Here is an 18,422-nt window from a genome sequence, read left to right as displayed (position 1 = left end):
AGCAAAGCGCGTTCCACGGATTCAAACATTCCCGGCTGCGCGGAGGATGGCGCTGGCCTTCCTGCCGCGCCTCAGGGAGCGCTGGGGGGCACCCAACCATTGATTGCCTAAAGCACGAGGGTGGTTGAACGCCCCACCTGCTCCAAAAACACACACTGCGATTCCAAAGCCGCCCCCTCGTCCCGGGGGTCGGGAGTGGCGCCGGCCCGGGGGCGGCCGTGCCCCTCCCGCGAGCGCGTGGATTGCAGGCTGGCGGCTCGCGGGGTCCACCATTGACTAGCACCTCTTTCTCGTTTCTTTTTTAGAGCTTTAAGTTTCTGAGAGACTGATGGCAATATGACCTGCTAAATTTAAGGGTTGGAACTCTTGGTTCTAGAACTCCAGTTCTGTCTGATTTCTTTTTTTTTTTTCTTTCCTTTCCAAGTGAGCAACGATATGACTGTCTAACGCATGCCTTATTTAGCCTCTCCTGCAAGGATGACCTAGCCAGATCAATTTTAATAATGCTTCCGTGTAGAAGGTGTAAACTGTTTTGGGCTTGATGTGCTGTGAATGTTGCTTTTTTTTTTTTTTCTTCCCTTTACTCTCTTTACCATGAGCAGTAGCCAGGCGGGTTCACGCATGCGCCATTTTTTACTTCCTGTAGCTGTTAAATTTGGCACCGCTCAAACCGCACCGCTGCCATCTAGTGAGACTTCTTTTGTAAAGTACAGCAGAACTTAAAAATATATACAGTATATATTTATATTGGGGGGGGGAAGGGGAAACCAGAAGTCATTGTGGTTCATTTTGAAGCTGCTGATATTCATTCCTTACTGTATGGCTGAGAGGAGAGAGCGATGCCGGGCTGGCACTGGGACAAGGGAGACATTGGAATTACCTTAAGGGCTTAACTGTGGAGCACGGGGTGTCCTGGGATGGTTCCAGGGGGTGGTGGTGATGGGATGCAGTTGGAAACAAAAACAAACCTTCAGTTTATAAATATATATATATGATTGCTTTTTAAGTGATTTTTTTTTTTTTTTTTTTTGTTAACTCATGTAAATTCTCAAATCCTTTTGCACTGATGTGTTCAACATATTCTTGTACATTCAATTCAGGCAAACTTTTATAATTTTCTTTTTTTTTTTTTTTTGTTTAAATGATGAAATGTTACAGCATGGTGATATTCTATGCAACTAGTTATTCCTCTTTAGTTTGACACTGTAATTTCTCATGATTTAAAGATTGTAGAAATAGACCTACCAGGGTTCTCATGATGTGCGTAACTGTAGCTGCATGAACTCGTGTTCTGTGTATTTGTTGAAGTGCAATGATGTATAAAAAAGTGGATTCACCTGTTTTTAAAAATAAAACACTGACAAAAAACCCCAGGGGTCTTGTTTTTCAACCATTTAATCACTTGGTACAAAGTGGTGTTTCTCAACCCTCTGTGAGTTTCTGCAATTCCTTCTCCACATCTTCCACGAAGGCTGGGAAGTGCTGGTCCATGAGGCAGAGGCGGATGAAGGGCCCCAGCTCGTGTGCAGGCCACACCACGTGCCTGTAGGCCTGGGGCAGCTCGGGCCTCCTCCTCAGCACAGACTGGGGAAGGAACAAAAACCAGAGTGGTTGCACTGCCCTCGGACACAACAGGTCCCTGACAGCGCACGTACATCCGAGTTTTCCTCGGGCGCTGGATAAAGATGGATCTGCCCCGTTCATGCTGTTGGAACACCTTGATCAGGTAGGATTGCTGTATGCAGGTTTTTCTCTGATGCCCAGCTCTGATCCCAGTGGAGTTTTGACACAACGTCAAATTTTACTGTGGTTACTTAAATTGGAAATTTAAAGTGGAGATGCCAGTTTCCTGGGCAGCGTGGCTTCCTGGTGAATATCCATTCTGTGTAAGAGCAGTGGATCCCACGTGAAGCATCCACACTGCCACGTGAATTGTGTAGGGATAACAAGTGTGCACTTCTGAGCTCTTAATTTAGCAAAATGTCTTGTAGAAGTAAATTGTGGGGCTTTTGAGATGTTAAAACATCCTTTTCATCCCAGTTTAACCACCTCCCTCGGCTTTTTCCTCTGGTGGTGGGAGAACTCTGGGCATTTTATCCCTGGTCAGTATAAATAAAATGAGTGGCAGCAGAGTGGAAGATGCAGGACATGGGCTGTGGAAGCCCTGGCTGCCTCCAGCATCCACAGGCAATGCCTGGAGAAAGGCACAGCCTAATGGAACCATCTGTGTTTAGGGGATGACAGATCCATCTAATAGGGAGCATGGGAATTGTCCCTTGTAGCACTGATGTGAAGAACATGGATCATTCCCTGCCTGTGGCAGGGGGTTGGAATGAGATGGACTGTAAGGTCCCTTCCAACCCAAAGCAGTCTGGGACTCTGTGATCACCCTGTGACTATGGAAGGACCCAGAGAAACAACTGCAAAAGCACAAGTTGGAAAGAGTAGAGTTTTCTGCTAGTTCCATCTCCTGCACTAGTCCAAATTCCCAGTAAAGGAGAAAGGTTCATTTCCAGTTATTTACTTTAGGAGCTGTTTATTAAATATTGGATCTGCTGCAGGTCAGGGATGAGAAGGCTCCAGTGCCTAAAGGGGCTTCAGGAGAGCTGGAGAGGGACTTTGGACAAGGGTGTGGAGGGACAGGACAATAGGGAATGGCTTCCCATTGCCAGAGGGCAGGGTTAGATGGGATACTGGGAGGAAACTCTTCCCTGTGAGGGTGGGAAGGCCCTGGCACAGGTTTCCCAGAGAAGCTGTGGCTGCCCCATCCCTGGAAGTGTTCCAGGCTGGGTTACATGGGGCTTTAAACAACCTGGAATAGTGGAAGGTGTTCCTGCCCATGGCAGGGGATGGAAGGAGATGAGCTTTAATCGTGTTTCTGTGATTGGTATTTTCAGATTTTAGCTCTGCCTGCAGAAGTCATTTCTGCAGAGTCCAACCAGTGCCAAAGCCATTCACTGGGATGTTGCCTCTGGGTATTTATTTGCTCTCAGTGTGTCATTTGTTTGTATGCAAATGGAGTAATTACACCACCAAATACCTGGGTTTGCATCATTACACAGATCCTGTGTTTTGCTGCTGTGGATGATGGCATCCTGATGTTCAGGGAAGACATTTACCAGATGTTTATGGAATCTGAGTTCATTCTCTCTCTGTGCCTGACAGATTCAGCTGAAGGATCTAAATATTAAGACTTCTATGTTTTTACCTGTGCTAGCTGTGCTACAGTTCTTCTTTCTCCAAGGCTTGTGCAGGAATCTTGTAGAGACTCATCTGGCTAGAAAATATCAAATGCAAATAAGGGCTTGTTACCAAGCAGAGTGTGGGAATGTGCAAGAGGGAAGCAGTTCCATTTTTAGAGCTGACGGGAAGGGAATGTGCTCAGCTACCTTATGCAGTAAAAAGCCATCTTTTTATGGAACCTGCATGCACATCTGCTCAAGTCTTTAAAAATGAAAGATACAACAATTTAACTACAGGCCCATTATTTCATGTATAAGTTTTAAACTACTTCCTAGAAGGAACTTTAAAAAAAGCTCTGCATGAATGATCATAGGAGCATGCTGCTTCCTTCCCATGGGTCTACACACTCAAGAGAGCATATATGTAAGAAGAAACTTTCTGCCTTTCTCATTTACCTCAGAGCTTTGTCTTGGAGAGGGGAAACACTGTTCCTACAGCTCAAACTGTTCCTACAGCTCAAACTGTTCATCTGCAGTTGTAGCAATCACTACCACTGCAACCCAGGAGTAGGTGAACACAAAAAGGAGATACAATACACGGTTCCTTAATGGCTCTGCTCCTTTTTTTTACCCTGTACAATTAATTTGAAAATCTGCCAGGTGGGTCCCAACTCATCTCTCGTGTAGATGGTCTCACAGCTGCAAGAAACTCGTCCTTTCCAGCTCCAGCACTAACAGCTGGTTCTCCTTCTGTCCGTGTGCTCTGACTTACCCCGTGCTCGGTGTCCATGCCCTGGTTGTCCTGGCTGAGGCCGTGGTACAGCTGCTGGCTCTGTTCCTCAGCCCCGTGCACGGGGACGTACTGGGACAGTTTGTGAACACAACTGCAGCAGTGTCCCAGCATCTCCTCCTTGGAATTCCCACCAAACTGCACCCGGAACATGCGGCACTCGTTCTGCTCGAAAACCAGAGGGGAAGGAAATGAACTGTGAAAGCCCTCAAAGTACTTTGATTTAATGAAATCCCTGCTTGTTTAAGATGGGAAGAAGGCGGTAGATTCTCGGGTCACCGCACCAACTTAAAACCAAACAAGTTTTCCCTGCTGTATTTTCATTTTTTTCCCAGCAGCTGAACCAGAAGACTGTGATTCCCAATTTGAAAGTCAGTTAAAAATATGCAAGAAAAGGATAAGTAAGAGATGCAGGGCCACCTGTCACTAATTAAAGGTACAGCCACGTGAACAAACCTTGCCATGACAACAGTTTTTACACACAGAGCAGGAAATGAGTTTTATTGTTGCTGCAAGTAGTATCCTGTAAGGACAGGCCAACTCGACAGTTTTCTGTGACAAAAAATGACATGACACTACAGTAAGAAGTTAACTCTGAAATCTGAACTAGAATTCTGGGAATGGCATGTTCCAGTTAGGATTTGTTCCTGATGCATCAAACCCAGCCCTTCCTACCTCCCTGGTCTACCTCTGTGTAGCTAAACCTCAACATTGTTTGGCTTTCACCTGCATGTCCCTTGAACAGAAGCCAACACGTTGAATGGGAGTGCAAGAAATTCCAATGCATTGCTTTAAACAGTGAACTACTACTGAAAATGAAAGAAACCCAGAGAGCTCTGACCCCTCAGTATAGGTTGTCAGGCTGTACCATAATATTTTTAAGTGTCTGATGTCCAGCAAACTGCCCTGAAATGGGGATGGCAGAGTCTGTTGTGTGTGATAAGCTTGGCCCTGAGCACCCTGAGCTGATGTAAGGCAGATGGATATTGAATGTTTAGGGAATGAATTAATGGGATTTCCCGTTTGATCTTGAAATTTCCAATTTAAAACAGTTAAACTCCTAGAAAAGCAGCAAGTTTTCCTTGGGCCAGCCTGGCTTACTTGAGTGTTCAATCCTGAGGTTTCAGCATCCAGTCTGTTTTGTGACACCTGGACGTGCTGCCAGGCTGCGGGTACCGAGTGCAGGGACAGCTCTCGGTGTAAGGATCTGTCTCAGCCATGAGCCACCTCTTCCTGACAGCCTCCCTGTTCACATGCCTGTTATTTTAAGATGTCTGTATCACATAAAATGATTTTTAGGGCGGTGTAAACATAAAACCTTGTCTCGGTGCCTTTTCAAGGGAAAAATGTCACAATCATGTGAAGTGTAGCCCTCATTTTACCAGTGCCTGGTTGTATTTGCTCTGATTAACTCAGATGTAACTGCAGAGCTGCACATAGCCAAGAACTGATCTGTGGGATGCCAGACAGGTGAGTTCTCATTAAAAATGACAGAAAGGGAACTTAACTTGAATTCCTTTTGGAGACTTTTGAAGACCACTTGTTTTAGTTACTCTTTTTTGACTCTGAAAATGAAACATTCTTCCTTCCTGGGAAGAGAGCTGAGATGATGTCACGGTTTAGCATAAAGTGAGTACTGGGCAGTCACACCTGAACCTAAAGCTGATGTCTTAAAGAACCCTGAGGTCACGTGAATCATCCAGTTTGCACTTCTTCCATGCTGGGGGGCTGAGCTCAATGAAAACAATTTGCAGTGAAATTACTTATTGCAAGAATATTAAGAACTTTCACCTTGCTCCTGTTTGTGTGAGAGGCTCCAGCCTCATTCTGCTAAGAGTCCACAGTGCCCTACTGAAATCATATTTCCTAAGTAACGAGTAAGTTCCACTATAAATGCAGTATTAACAACTTAGAAAAAACAAGGAGTACAAGATAAATCCAAAATTTATCAGAAAGATGAGCACAGAAGCTTCATACACTGACAGCATTAAAGGCATCGCTTCAGCTACAACTTAGGACATAAAGTGTGTGGTAGAACCACTGCAGTGCCACTGAATCCAGTCTGCCATGTGAATTCGTGGTTAGTAAACATTTAGATGCACCACATTTATTTCAGACTATGTTAATAGTCCTCAGTGCCCCTCAGAGGTTTGTTAAGGCTCGGAGTGACTGTGATGTTTTGTGTTCCCGGAGAGATGCAGCAGAATCCCTGTGCTGGGGGACTGGGTGTGTTAGTGGGAAAGGGAACACCCTTCTGGTTCATCAGCACCAATTCCTGCCCCAGGGTGAGACTTGTCTGCAGTGACAGGCCTTGTTTTATAACAAGCTGACAAAAATCACAGCACAAAGGTGTTTCAGTTTCAGGCACAAGCCATGAATTTAAAACAGTAAGATACTTAAGGAGTAAGTATCAAAGTTCATCTAAGAACAAAAAAAAAATAAGATTTTTCCATAAATTGGTAACAAGTGCTGTTTGATTATTTAAAGGTGAACCAGTCACTTACTGTGAGATCTGAGGAGAAGACCAGAAACCTCCACATCCCTTTTGTTGCCTTGAGTACCAAACACCTGAACCACCAACCTACTGCTACTGTGCCAGGGGCCGCAAAATGGCTAAATAATTGCTTGTTTGGAGAGTTTGTTTGCCTAAGTGAAGTCTGACTCATAGAAGAAATTCACTTCATCTTTTTAATTGTTAGCCATGGCAGATAGATTGTGTAATAAATACCAGTCCAGCTGTTTTAGCAGCTAACTCTGAGAGCAGGTTAAAACCCCTGAACACTAGCACTTACAAAAGACACAAGATGACTTGATCCATTGTTTAGTATCTAGAGTAAAAAAAATTATAATTCTGATTTATATAGATGATTTACAACTTCTGGTTTAATTTAGCCAATATTAAGAAATTTCCTCCAGAAAATCAGAAGTGTTTTAGTGGCTATTAGAAGTGTTCAAAGCAGCTCAGCTCACCTTTGCCTGTGCCCGGAGCAGCAGGCAGTCTGCTCTCCTCACTATCTTGAGCCACTTGTGGGAATCAATCAATGAAAAGCCCTCCTGAAATAAAGCAGGACACAAAACACTTGCACAGCAAATATGCAACACTTGGCAGTACCCGCTTCAGTTACGTGATGTAATTAAATCCCTAATGAAGATCAGTCACTGTGTTCGTGCGATTTCTGTATCTGTCAAACAACTGCCAATATGGAATTTTCACCACTCCAGGGATTAAATCCGCAGCTCCAGTAACACCACCATGTCAAGGTGTGTTCTAATTTCCATTTCTGTTTTATATTTGTGCATGTTATCGAAGCCTCGATGAAGTGCAGGATAAAGCAGCTGCAATCAGAGCTGAAGTTGCCTGGGAGGGCAGCAGAGGGCAGGCGAAGCCGGGGAATGGGACAGCACCTGCTTTATCCAGGGAGGCCTTTGCTCCAGATGGCACTCAGGGAAACAAGCAACAGCTGTGATAATTAGATAAAGATGTTTTTATACTCCAGTTGCATTACAGTCACTCTTCAAACTAGATGGACTGCTCAGCAACCTGTGAGAACAGCCCAGGAAGGTGGAAACGTCACAGAACAACTGCAAGGCTAAGGACTGTGTCTCCCCAGGCACTCTGAGCCCTTAGTTAGCAAAGTCCGGCGTTAAAAATAAACAATTAACAAACCTGAGGGCAGGGAGGAAATCAGGCACCTGTTTTAGGTGAACTCACAGTGCTTTCAATGACCATGGCTTGGGCACAGGCTGCTTTTCAAGGGGCCCTAAGGGTCAAAACCCCCAAGTCCTGTCCATCCTGGACTGCCAGCAGTGTGCCACAGTCAGAGTTCATCTCAGGCAGGTCCAGGCTGGAAAACCACCTGCCATTTTATTTTGGTACGGGAATCACCTCAGTGATTCTGCTCCTTTACTGTGCTGGCACTGGCTTTATAACCTCATGCAGCAACTACATGTAGGCTTTTAACTGCACTTTTACAGTCTAAAAAGCAGTGAAGCGCTGAACCAAAGGCAAACTGGACCCCATCACCTGCCGTGAGAGACTCCAGAATGTCTGACAGCAGGTGAGTATCGTTCCCAAAAGATGTGGGGTCGGAGGGAGGAAAGTATTGCCCTGAGCACGGCAGAAGCAGGTGCTGACAGCAGGTGAGATGGGCCAGTCCCTTGCAGGGTGTCTGTACTGAACACTCCAATGCCTTAAGGTGGGACTTGCCAAGGTGTGAAAGGCCTCAAGGCCAAAGCAAGAGGAAGAATTCCCTTTGTGAGCCACGGGAAGAAGTGGAGCCAGGCCCCCAAATTCTCCTATCCTGTTCCTTCACTTGGCCACTTTAACTTATGGCCACTTGTGCTCGCTCTGTTCAAGTAGTTTCTCTTCAGGAGACACACCAACTGTGTTTATTTAAATATAGCTGTTCCCATATTCAGTCTGGGTTTATAGTTTTTCCTTTTACTAGAGATGAAGGTTGGACAAATGTTGTCTCTTTTAAATAATAACTGTTTTCAAAGAAATCATAAAAGGCAGCCACTGTTTAACTTTCCTACCAACTGTTTCATTGACGTTTCCCAGGTTCTCCTCCTTTTATGTGTCCTGTTTCTGAGGTAAAACAAGCTGGGAAAAAACAGCATTTGGAATTTTTATTTACATACTCCTGATTATTCAACTCCAACCCCAAAATCTGATTTAACTAAATTTTAAGTTTCATTAACTGAAGAACAAAGCAGAAAGTATTTTCTTTTCTCTTGCACCTTGGGTTGATTGTAAATTGTCAAGCAGAAATAAATAACTAAGAATAGCTAAATAAAATTTAAAAACTGAAGTGCAACCCTTGAGCAATGCACCAGACCTGATCTTCCATGTGCAAGCTGCCTGAAAAAGCAGAGGGAAGGTTTCAGACAAACTCAGCTCTGCAGACTGAACTCCACTGTTTACATCAATAATTGTCATTAGTCAGGATCTTCCAAATTTTCTTCAGTTCTAAGCAGCAAATAAGGCAAATTTTGCACCATGTTAAGGTTTATTCTATTCCTCATGGCATTTCCATGTTACCTCAGTCAGCACAGATTATATCTGAGGCTGCCTGAATTACAGCAAAAAGATTCTTACTGTTGACAGTTCTCTCTGTCAACAATGAAATGGTTATGAATCAACAGAATGGTTTGGGCTGGAAGGGACCTTAAAGCTCATCCAGTTCCACCCCCTGCCATGGGCAGGGACACCTTCCACTATCCCAGGTTGCTCCAAGCCCTGTCCAACCTGGCCTTGGACACTTGCAGGGATGGGGCAGCCACAGCTTCTCTGGGCAACCCGTGCCAGTGCTTATGAACTCAGGTAAACGAGTTCAGAGCAACAAGAACGAAGAGCACAACAAACGTGTCCCTGGTTCCACCAGTGGAAGCTGGGAGGATCTGTGCCCACAGCCGGGAGCGGGGCATGGGGCAGAGCCTGGGAACTGCGAGGCAATCCAGGGAGCTCACTGTCCGTGTGTGCCTGCCCAGAGATGCTGACCTGACTCGCTGTGCGCTCGGGACATGGGCAGTGACACAGGGACACAGCAATCCCTGCGGATTGTGCTGCCCCCAGGCTGACAGAGCAGGGAACAGCGGCTCTGCTCCCTGCAGCATCCGCTGCTGCTTCAGTCAGAGCTGGGCAGGAGCAAAGCCAGATGGCAGTGTAAGATTAATCAGAATAGATTAAAAAAGGCAGCCTAGAACTGGGCAGGGACATAAGAGCTCAGATGTTTATAATGTGAAGAGAAAATCGGCAGCACTTTTCTAAGTTTGATCTTTAATATTCAGTCAGGCACAAACCCCTCCTGTCATTCTCCACGACTGGACTTGTGAAAAAATGGTGGTAAAGGGAAACTGTTCCCGACATCTCTGACAAAAATCTAAGTTTCTCAGAGGGAGGCCTCTGAGTGGAATTAAGCTGAAGCAGAAAACAAGATGTTTCCCAAATGTTTTGGAAGCAGGCAAGATGTGACCACACCTTCCAAGAGGCAGAGAAGCCAGTAATGCTGATCCTGCCTTACAGCCATCGGGTCCAGCATTGACTGGGAAATACTTTTGTTCTGACTTCACACTTCAGCACTGGGCAATGATCTGTGATCTGTTTTGGAAGGTACTGCATGTTATTTATGAGTATTTTCTATTAGATCATCTGGAAACCCTGTGGTGCTAAGGAACACAGGAACATTTTTAGTTAGACTGCAACCCTATCTGAACTAAAAATTAATATATATTTAAGAAATGTTATTCACGTACCAGTTCAGCTAGGCAGGCTTGCATCAATTAGTTTGGCTTCACTCATTCACAAGGCAGATGTTTTCAAACAAAACTATGGGTAAACAACAGCTTAGGAGGAAAAACTTTTTTTTAAGATCACAAACATGATCTAATCTGCCCTTAAATTACAACCAATATTAAAGAAGACAAACAAAACCCAGACTGCCACAGCGAGACACATTCTCCAGTTTGGGCTGCCACTTCTGATAGGCTCATGAAATGCAAATACAACAGTCTGTTCTCTGGGTTCACAGTCAGAGTGAATGTATGAGTGTATAATGTTATGGATTAAGGACTCAGCTGGGTATCCCACAGACTGGGAATGTGCATTTCCAAGAAATGATGAGTTCAGCATGAGATCAGAGGAGTTTATTGTGTTCATTACTGTCCCAGTGCACAGCTGCCAGAGTGGTGCCAGCTGGTAACTGAGGCAAGACGGCAGAAAAGCCAAAGGCCTCAGCACCGTTCTGACACAGGCTGGGCAGCACCACAGGACACAATTCCCTGGAAAACAGAGCAATCTACTTCCAAAGTTTCCAGGGAGGCACCTATGACAGTCCCTTAATCCGTTCCTTTCCCAAGGTAATCTACCAGGACACAAGTGGGCAGCAAAACTAGCACAGAACTGCTCACTGTGCCCCGGCAGGGAGAAAGCCAAGATTTGGGAAAGCACTTTTGTGGGGAAGGGTTCGAAGCTCTGCTGGTCTGAGCACCCCACCTGCAACCTCGTGCACCCCTGCTCAGAACAGGCAGGGCTGGGTTAAACCCCCTGGCATCCTCCCCAGGGGGGACAGGCACTGCCCAGAACTGTGCTCACCACACCCAGGGCTCAGGCACTGCGAGAAATCCCTTCAGGAAGAGCACTCACTGCTGAGGGGTCAGGTGTCATCTGTTAAACTCAAATACCAACGGGTTTGACCTCTAATACTCAAGGTATTGTAATTTAACATTCATACTGAATAACAGCGCCTAATTTGGCAACAAAGGAATGGTAATAGTATTTCAGGTATCTCCACTGTGTGGTTCTAAACAAAACAGAACAAAAATACTGTAGTTGTGAAGACTGTTAATAACCATTATCTCAAAAGACAGTAGAAATAAAGATGTGAGAGCAGGCAGTCTGGAAAAGCTTGTAAATTGTGTTCAAGTGTTATACAGAACACTAAAGAATAACCAAAACTGAGATTCTTTCAGAAAACAAGCAAAACTGGAGAACATGTTTACAGGTGAGTGTTTTGATGGTGATCACTTTAATAGGGATTCAGTTACTAACAGGTTATTATAAGAAATGAAACTGTGCCTATATGAAATTTGACACAGAGATTCTAAATCAAATACTTGCATGTATCTGAAAAATAGCAATTTTTAATTCAAAAAGGAGTTGCTGTTTTACACTTTCTTCTATAATAACAAGTTTTCTATTTTAAAAACTGAAAATTCTTCATTAATGACTGCAGAATGAAATAGTAATTCCAGCTGAAAGATAAAAGTTGTGAAAATTAAACTTGGAACAGAATTTCATTCTCACCTTCAGTATTACCTTGTAACACACCTGGAAAAGTACAAATTTTCCTCACTTGTATCTTTTTCCAAGATCTAAATAAGGCCAAATACATTAGGTTTTATTTCTGCAGTATGAGCTGTCTCAAAAAGCAAGTCAAGAGCAGAAGAGCTAACACAACCAAAAAAAATAAATATCCCCAAATAAGAGAACCTGCAAAGTGAGGGAAGCAGAAAGTTGTCCCTGCAAAAATTTCCAATCCCAACAACCAAGGCAGCCAGCCAGGAGTCAGGAATAAAGGGATGCTAAGCTCTGCATTATCTTTTTGTATGCAATTTTTTTACCTTTAATCTCTTAGAATCTTAAATCTTGCTATTAAGCTCGTTTGATTGTGGAAAAGAACACGAGGGTTGAACTCATTAAGCAGAGTGCTCCATGTGTACAGAGGAGGGAACACTACAGGAAATGGGAAATACAGGACACACCAACCACCCCTGAGGGGACTCAGGAACCACGAATCTTTGGCCAAAGTGCAGGAGCACAGGCTTCATTTCTAGCAAGTTCCCCCAGATGGGTACAAACCACACGCCCTGAAGGAGTGAGTAGCAAAGGCAAGCCCCTAACTCAGGACAGACCTTGATATGTCAATAGTGAGAACCTGATTTGTTGGGTTTTTTTCCTCTAAGCTACACTTTAGAAGTGACACTTGTGCAGGGACACAGAGAGGGGAGCAGGATGCCCATGGGTTCACCTGGCTAAAGCTCTTCAGGGCATCCTGTGAATTTTTTCTGTAATTCATGCTGCAGAATTCATATGTCCCTAGATCAAGAGCATACATTAAACTCTAACTTTACAGAGTAAATACACTTCATTAACAGAAGTCCCTACTCTTAAAAAGCTATTCTAATAGCTGGGTTTAGAGGAACTGGGGCAAGAGGAAAGATCAGAAGCCTTTTACATCAACCATAAATGGGAAGCTAAGGCAGGATACTCAGCTTGTCCAAAACAATCACATCAACAGCACATGTTGAAATGAACAAAGTAAAACTGAAATTTTAGAACTAACACTGTGCTACTAAATAAGTCAACAAAACTAAGATCCTTCTACTCTTCCAAGTAGCAATCATGGCAGCTTTAATAAAAGAACAACTTCCTGTAGCTCTGCAGTGTCCTACCACCAAGCAGCATTAGCAACCTGCTCACTCCCTGGGCTTCTGTCAAGTGTCCTCATTTATTGCACAGGGACCATCTCTGCCCAAGGCACTGTTGTGAATATCATCTCAAAAATTTGGTGCCTGAGATTCAGGCACTGCAAAGAGCATCAGGAACATGAGAATGTCTGCTGAATGCCTGCCTAATTAATGAGTTAGAATCTACTGTACCCTAAGCACTGGGAGCTTATTAGAAGTCATGAGGGGACCGGGAGGGCACTTAGGACATTTAGTCTACACTTCAAAAGATCAGGTCACAAATCAATTAGTCTGGATTAATTTTATGCTATTAAGTAAGTCCTCTTCACAATTTCAATTTGTTTAATTTGTAGGATACTGTGAATTCTAGCACCAGAAATCATTGCACTGAAAAAACCCAAAATATAATTTTCATGATACGTTGATTCAAAGAGGGGAAAGGAAATAAAGAGTTGTGGTAAAGAGAACGTGATGCATCCTGAGTATGGCCAGAAATTACCAGAGACACTGTTGAGATATTCCTGTAAAATTCCATTGTCTACAGTATGCAAGAATGAGGTTTTTCTGCCATCAAATATGCAGTCTGTTAGGCAACACTGCAGCAAAAACAGGTCCTAAAATATGTTACGTAATTTAATTCCAAATGAAGAACTTTGTTAAAAAAAACCAACACAAAACCCAAAACAAAGCAAAACACTCTTTAATTTGCATTACGCATCAGGGATTTTTATGTTCCATGCTCTGAAGTTCCATTTACCCTCCTCTTCATTCCATTTGGCTGAGTGCAAGGAGTAGATCATATTTTGAAAGGAAAACAGTTGTTTCTGTATTTATTAAAGTTGTTAGGATATGTGAGTATTTTATTGCTATTATATAAATATTGTTCTTAGAAACGATAATAAAAGAGCCATAGTTTCACTGGACTCTAAATAACTATGATTCTTTAATGAAAAGGTTTTCTTAACTCTCCTGCTCAAAGAAAACAGAAAGGACTAAGAGAATACATAAATACACCCATCATAGAGAAAATATTTTGACAGCAAGTCAGAAAAACTTGAATATTGTTCCTAGCATAGATCATGTTAATCCAGCCATCAATGAAATAGAAATTTCCTTTTCTACACAACTATTTCGGTTTTGTGCAAATGGAGTTGTAGTGAATGCTGTACGTAGGTGAAAAATAGAAAAAAACCCTTTTATTATTCACTCATGAAAATTTTACAAAAATACAGTAGTTATGCATGTTGAGAAGGAAATGGTGTTCCTCTGACACACATCTTGTGCCTCCCCATGTTCCTGTGCAGAGGTACAAAGCTAAGCTAATTGTTATCCAGTTCCCTCAAACCCAGGAGCCTGTAGTACATCAAAAGGTCTGAAAAGTAGGGATTAGAAGACAGATCAAAAGACCAGACATCAACAACTTAAAGGATGCAGTTACTACATAGCAAGAAACAGTTGTGTAAGTACATCAGAGGGAATTTCAATGCCACTAAGGCAGCACGAAGGTGTTGGAGAACACCTTGGCAATCCAAAGGGCAGTCAACAGTCAGTAGCCCAGGCCAGCAAGAGGAAATGGGAATACAAGTTAAATCAGCCCAAGAGTTGCAACATTCCATCAAACTTGATACATTCCCTCTGGTGCAGAAATTTGTGCATTATCCCCTGTGACAGAATGTCCATGATAATGGACCCCCAGTGAGCGGATCTGGTCTGTGACAGACTCCAGAACACGGGATGTACAAAGCCTGTTTAAATATTGTGACAGGTCTGTGACAGCTCCTGACAGCTGGAGACTGGAGGGAGACAGAACCAGCACGATTAACCATTGCTGATTATTTCCACAGCAGCAACAGCCTGAGCTGCAAGCTGGATTTTTGTTACGTGGCATCTCAATAAGGGGTTTGCAAAATGCCCCATCCCTGGAAGCGTTTGAGGCCAGTCTGGACAGAGCTTGGAGCACCCTGGTCTAGTGGAAGGTGTCCCTGCCCATGGCAGGGGGTGGGATGAGATGAGCTTTAAGGTCCCTTCCAGCCCAAACCAGTCTGTGATCTTTTTTGGTGGGTTTTTCAGCCACTCGAGTATGTTTAAGAGGGAAAGTGGGAGGACTGCAACTCCTCCAATCTCTGAGATACACACAGGCATGTCTAAAACCAGTTTAGTCCTGTATGCACAGAACACATCTCCACCATGATCCCAACTATAAGTGCACCCAAAGGAACTGACAGGTTGTAAACCCAAATTCTTATAACTTTGCTCTAACACTTAAGAAAATGCTGGTGTTTGCCTTAAGGTTGGCATAGAAGCATTGCCAAAATAAATGTTAAAAAAAACAACCACCACCACCTTTTTTTTTTTTTTTTTAAACTCCTGGTGTTACATTTTGGTCACATTTACCAAGCATGTCTGTTCCACCTCTCTTCTGCACTATGTGATAGCCACTGCAGTATCTCAGTGTCTCTTAGAAGCTGAAACAGTCCTGACAGATCCCAGAAGTTCCTCCTCTGGCATTTCAAGCAAAGCAGCTGCCTGACAGCTTCACTGGCCACTCAACCCAAGAGCTGCAAGGAAGTGCTTTTCTCAGCCAAGTCTTTATAAAGCTTTACTGATACTTCATCCCTTCCAACAACACACTTTTATCTGCCCCCGTTACTTGCCAGATTCAGCCCTTGCCAGACAGACGCAGTCTTTGAAGGGCTGCAGCTTTTGGTTGTGTCTGTTTGGTCTTTAATTAGTTATTAAAACTTACTTGTAGTTAGATTTTATGTGGTTATTTCAAGGACATTCAGAGTCATGTAAGACACCAGTTACTAACAGTGGCTGCCATGTGACTGGGGCACTGGGAACAGGATCAGCCCCTGGAGAGGAGCATCCTGCACTGAATCATTCCAAGCAGAATTTGCTAAGAGATGGCAGCAATTCTCCTTTCTAGCTACATTTTCAATACTCCATCCCTTTCTCTTATTCCCCACAAATGCTAAAACACTTCCATTTTTACCTTGTCTTCACGAAATATGAGCCAAATGCCATGTCTTGTATGAGGGCTCTCCAACCTGACAGCTTTCTGTTAGCTCATTCATTATCTATTCAACAGACCTAACACACTCACAGGGCAAAATATTCAAGGATATCCTTGGTTCTCCCCTTAGACTTAAATTTCTCTAAGTTTAAGACCTTTTAAGAGGCACAGTAAAAACTAATTTATAAGCTTATACACATTTAAAGCTACAACACAGTCTCTTACACATTTTGTATTAAAAAGCCTTGTTATCTTCATGCTGCAGCATCTTTCAGTGGTTTGTAATAGCTTTCTAATACATTTATCAGTCAGTTCCTACTTGTTATCATCACTGACTACTGGTGATATGCACTGAACACACTTAATTCCACCTTCCAGCAAGGCTTTCTCTGTCATGAGCATAAAACCCACTCCTCTTAGACAGAGTTCTCCTTTTAACCTCTTTGGTGTCATTGTGAAGTCTTTAGTTTAGTAGCTGGTTATGCTAAAGTAAGTACAGGCTACAGGAAAATCAGCTGCCACAACCTTGTAGTTGTTATTTTGTCTCCAGAGATGTATCTTGTATGTTAAATCACATTACGCAACACAGAAAAAACCCTCTGCTAAACCAAATTATCAAACCAAAATACCAACAGGTCAATGGCAATAAATTACCTGGAAATTATAGTTTTATTTATTACTTAACAATGTATTTTCCCTGTTTTCTTAGGCAGAAGAATCGCGAAAGACAACCGTAAATTACCTGTCAACATCAGCAGCACTTACCCATTACCTCTTAACCTAGACTTTCAGAACCACAGAAAAAATGCTGTACCTCAGTATGAAATAATGCACTTAGCATTATTCTGATAAATCTGAAGAGAAAGCAAACATGAGAGTTACCACAAGCAAAACAAAATCGGCAGTTTACGTTCAGTGGGACAGAAGGTGAAGCTGAGAAAGGAAATGAAGTTAATACTGATGGTGACACGAAGGGAGAAATGTTCTTTGTGCATGAGACACTCACCAGAACTGTTCGCCCTTGGGAAATAAAGAAATGGCCAGACACCACAATGGTGAGGACAAGAGAGCCTGATTCTTCATTTGATTCAAACACCTTTAAAAAGACAGACAAAGAAAAATCCATCCCCGTAAGCACAGAATCTCTAATTGCCATTTCTAGTCCAAAACAAAAGGTTTCAAAGGTCGGTGCAAGTTGCCCTATGCTCCCGAGACAGGACGCACATTTTATAACTTTTTTACTAATTATACCTCGATATACAGATTTAACTACTTCAAATAACTCTTCGGACTCTTCCAAGTTGGTCTCTAGATTTTAATACCACAGGTCACTGCTGCATTAAAAAAAAATAAAAATAAAAAAATGGGCTACTAGGCATTCTACCTCCGACCTGCTGACATTAATAATTCATGAAGCAAAACATCTCCAGATTCCTGCATTAGCTCTGCACTTTGAAAAACACCCCTGAAAGGCCTCATATATTCCTGTTTGCGTCACAGCGGAGCCAGTTACCCCACACCGCCCCGCCGCCCTCCCCCGCACCTTCCATGAGGTGTTTTGCCCCTCATCGTCACCGTCCCTCGGCGGGAGGAAGCGGCCATAGCGCTTCAAAGGCCACGTTGTGGCGCTGCCGAGGAGGGAGGTGTCGCCGGCACCGCCCGGCGCTGAGCCCGGGCCAGGCTCGGAGCCGCGAACGCCGCCGGCCGCCGCCATCCCGCAGTGAGGGGACTGAGGGACCGCGGCCCTGAGGGCGCTGAGGGGAGCGGGAGCCCTGAGGGGGCGGTGGCGCGCGGGAGCTGCGCGGGAAGCAGGAGCCAATAGGAGGGAGGAGAGAGCGCGTGGCGGGAGTTGTTCGCCAATCAGCGCGAGGCGCGCCGGCGCTCGCGCCGCTCCTTCTACTGCCGATGGAGCGCGCGAGCGGTGGTGGGGTCGCTCCGCTCGCCTCAGAGGGGCTCCGCGCCAGCTGCTGTGTTCCTGCTTTCCTTTCGTCCTTCCCCTCCTCCTCCGAGGGGAGCGCGGCTACAGCCTCCCCCTTCTCCCAACAGCCTGCGGCCGTGCCGATGTGGCGGGTCTGCCCGGCGGCGCCGAGGGAAGAGCGGAGCGCGAACCCCGCGGCGCGCGCGGCCGCCATTTTGTGGGGTGTGAGGGAGCGCGGTCCGGACTGCGCAGCGAGGAGGAGGAGGAGCAGAAGGTGAAGCTCCCGTGGGCTGTCAGTGCCTTCAGAGAAATTCCCGTGGAAGCCGGCCACGATGCTGTGTTTATCATAATGTCAGCACACATCCTTCCGCAGGTGAAACACGACAGGTCACTGTAAAAACGCTGTCCTACACTCTCAGTTGCCTTTCCATTTCTTGGTGTGGTGCTCGCTTCACAGAGTTACAACGGGGCTTTTGTGGTACCTGAAGTGGGGTCTCGAAAAAGCTCTTTTCAGTGTGGGCTGGATGTTTTTAAACCAGCATGGGCCAA

At 44.4% G+C, this 18,422-nt stretch overlaps 2 protein-coding genes across 5 annotated transcripts in view; one reads left to right on the top strand and one right to left on the bottom strand.

Moving 5' to 3' along the window:
* NPTN (neuroplastin) overlaps positions 1 to 1,369 on the top strand; it is a 46,680-nt gene extending 45,311 nt beyond the window's left edge. For 2 of the 3 annotated variants that reach the window (XM_032699822.1, XM_032699823.1), the window contains exon 8: positions 425 to 1,369. The gene's annotated coding sequence lies outside the window, so the exon portion shown is untranslated. Of the gene's footprint in view, positions 1 to 305 lie in introns of all 3 variants that reach the window. The other variant, XM_032699824.1, reaches the window with a different exon arrangement.
* Positions 575 to 17,734, bottom strand: REC114 (REC114 meiotic recombination protein). Of its 2 annotated transcripts, XM_032699825.1 has the most exons (6): positions 17,499 to 17,734; positions 16,962 to 17,051; positions 6,943 to 7,026; positions 3,955 to 4,137; positions 3,209 to 3,277; positions 575 to 1,584 (listed from the first exon to the last, which is right to left on the bottom strand). In XM_032699825.1, the coding sequence occupies exons 1-6, from the start codon at positions 17,667 to 17,669 to the stop codon at positions 1,423 to 1,425; spliced, it is 759 nt and encodes a 252-aa protein (XP_032555716.1). In that variant the 5' UTR covers positions 17,670 to 17,734; the 3' UTR covers positions 575 to 1,422. The 2 variants fall into 2 exon arrangements, with proteins under 2 accessions (XP_032555716.1, XP_032555717.1); XM_032699826.1 differs by lacking the exon at positions 16,962 to 17,051.
* Positions 17,735 to 18,422: the final 688 nt, after the last annotated feature.

This window comes from Chiroxiphia lanceolata, chromosome 12, assembly GCF_009829145.1.
Source record: "Chiroxiphia lanceolata isolate bChiLan1 chromosome 12, bChiLan1.pri, whole genome shotgun sequence".
NCBI lineage: Eukaryota > Metazoa > Chordata > Aves > Passeriformes > Pipridae > Chiroxiphia > Chiroxiphia lanceolata.
The sequence above is the reverse complement of the archived record's forward strand: the minus strand, read 5'-3'. Positions and strand labels throughout refer to the sequence as shown.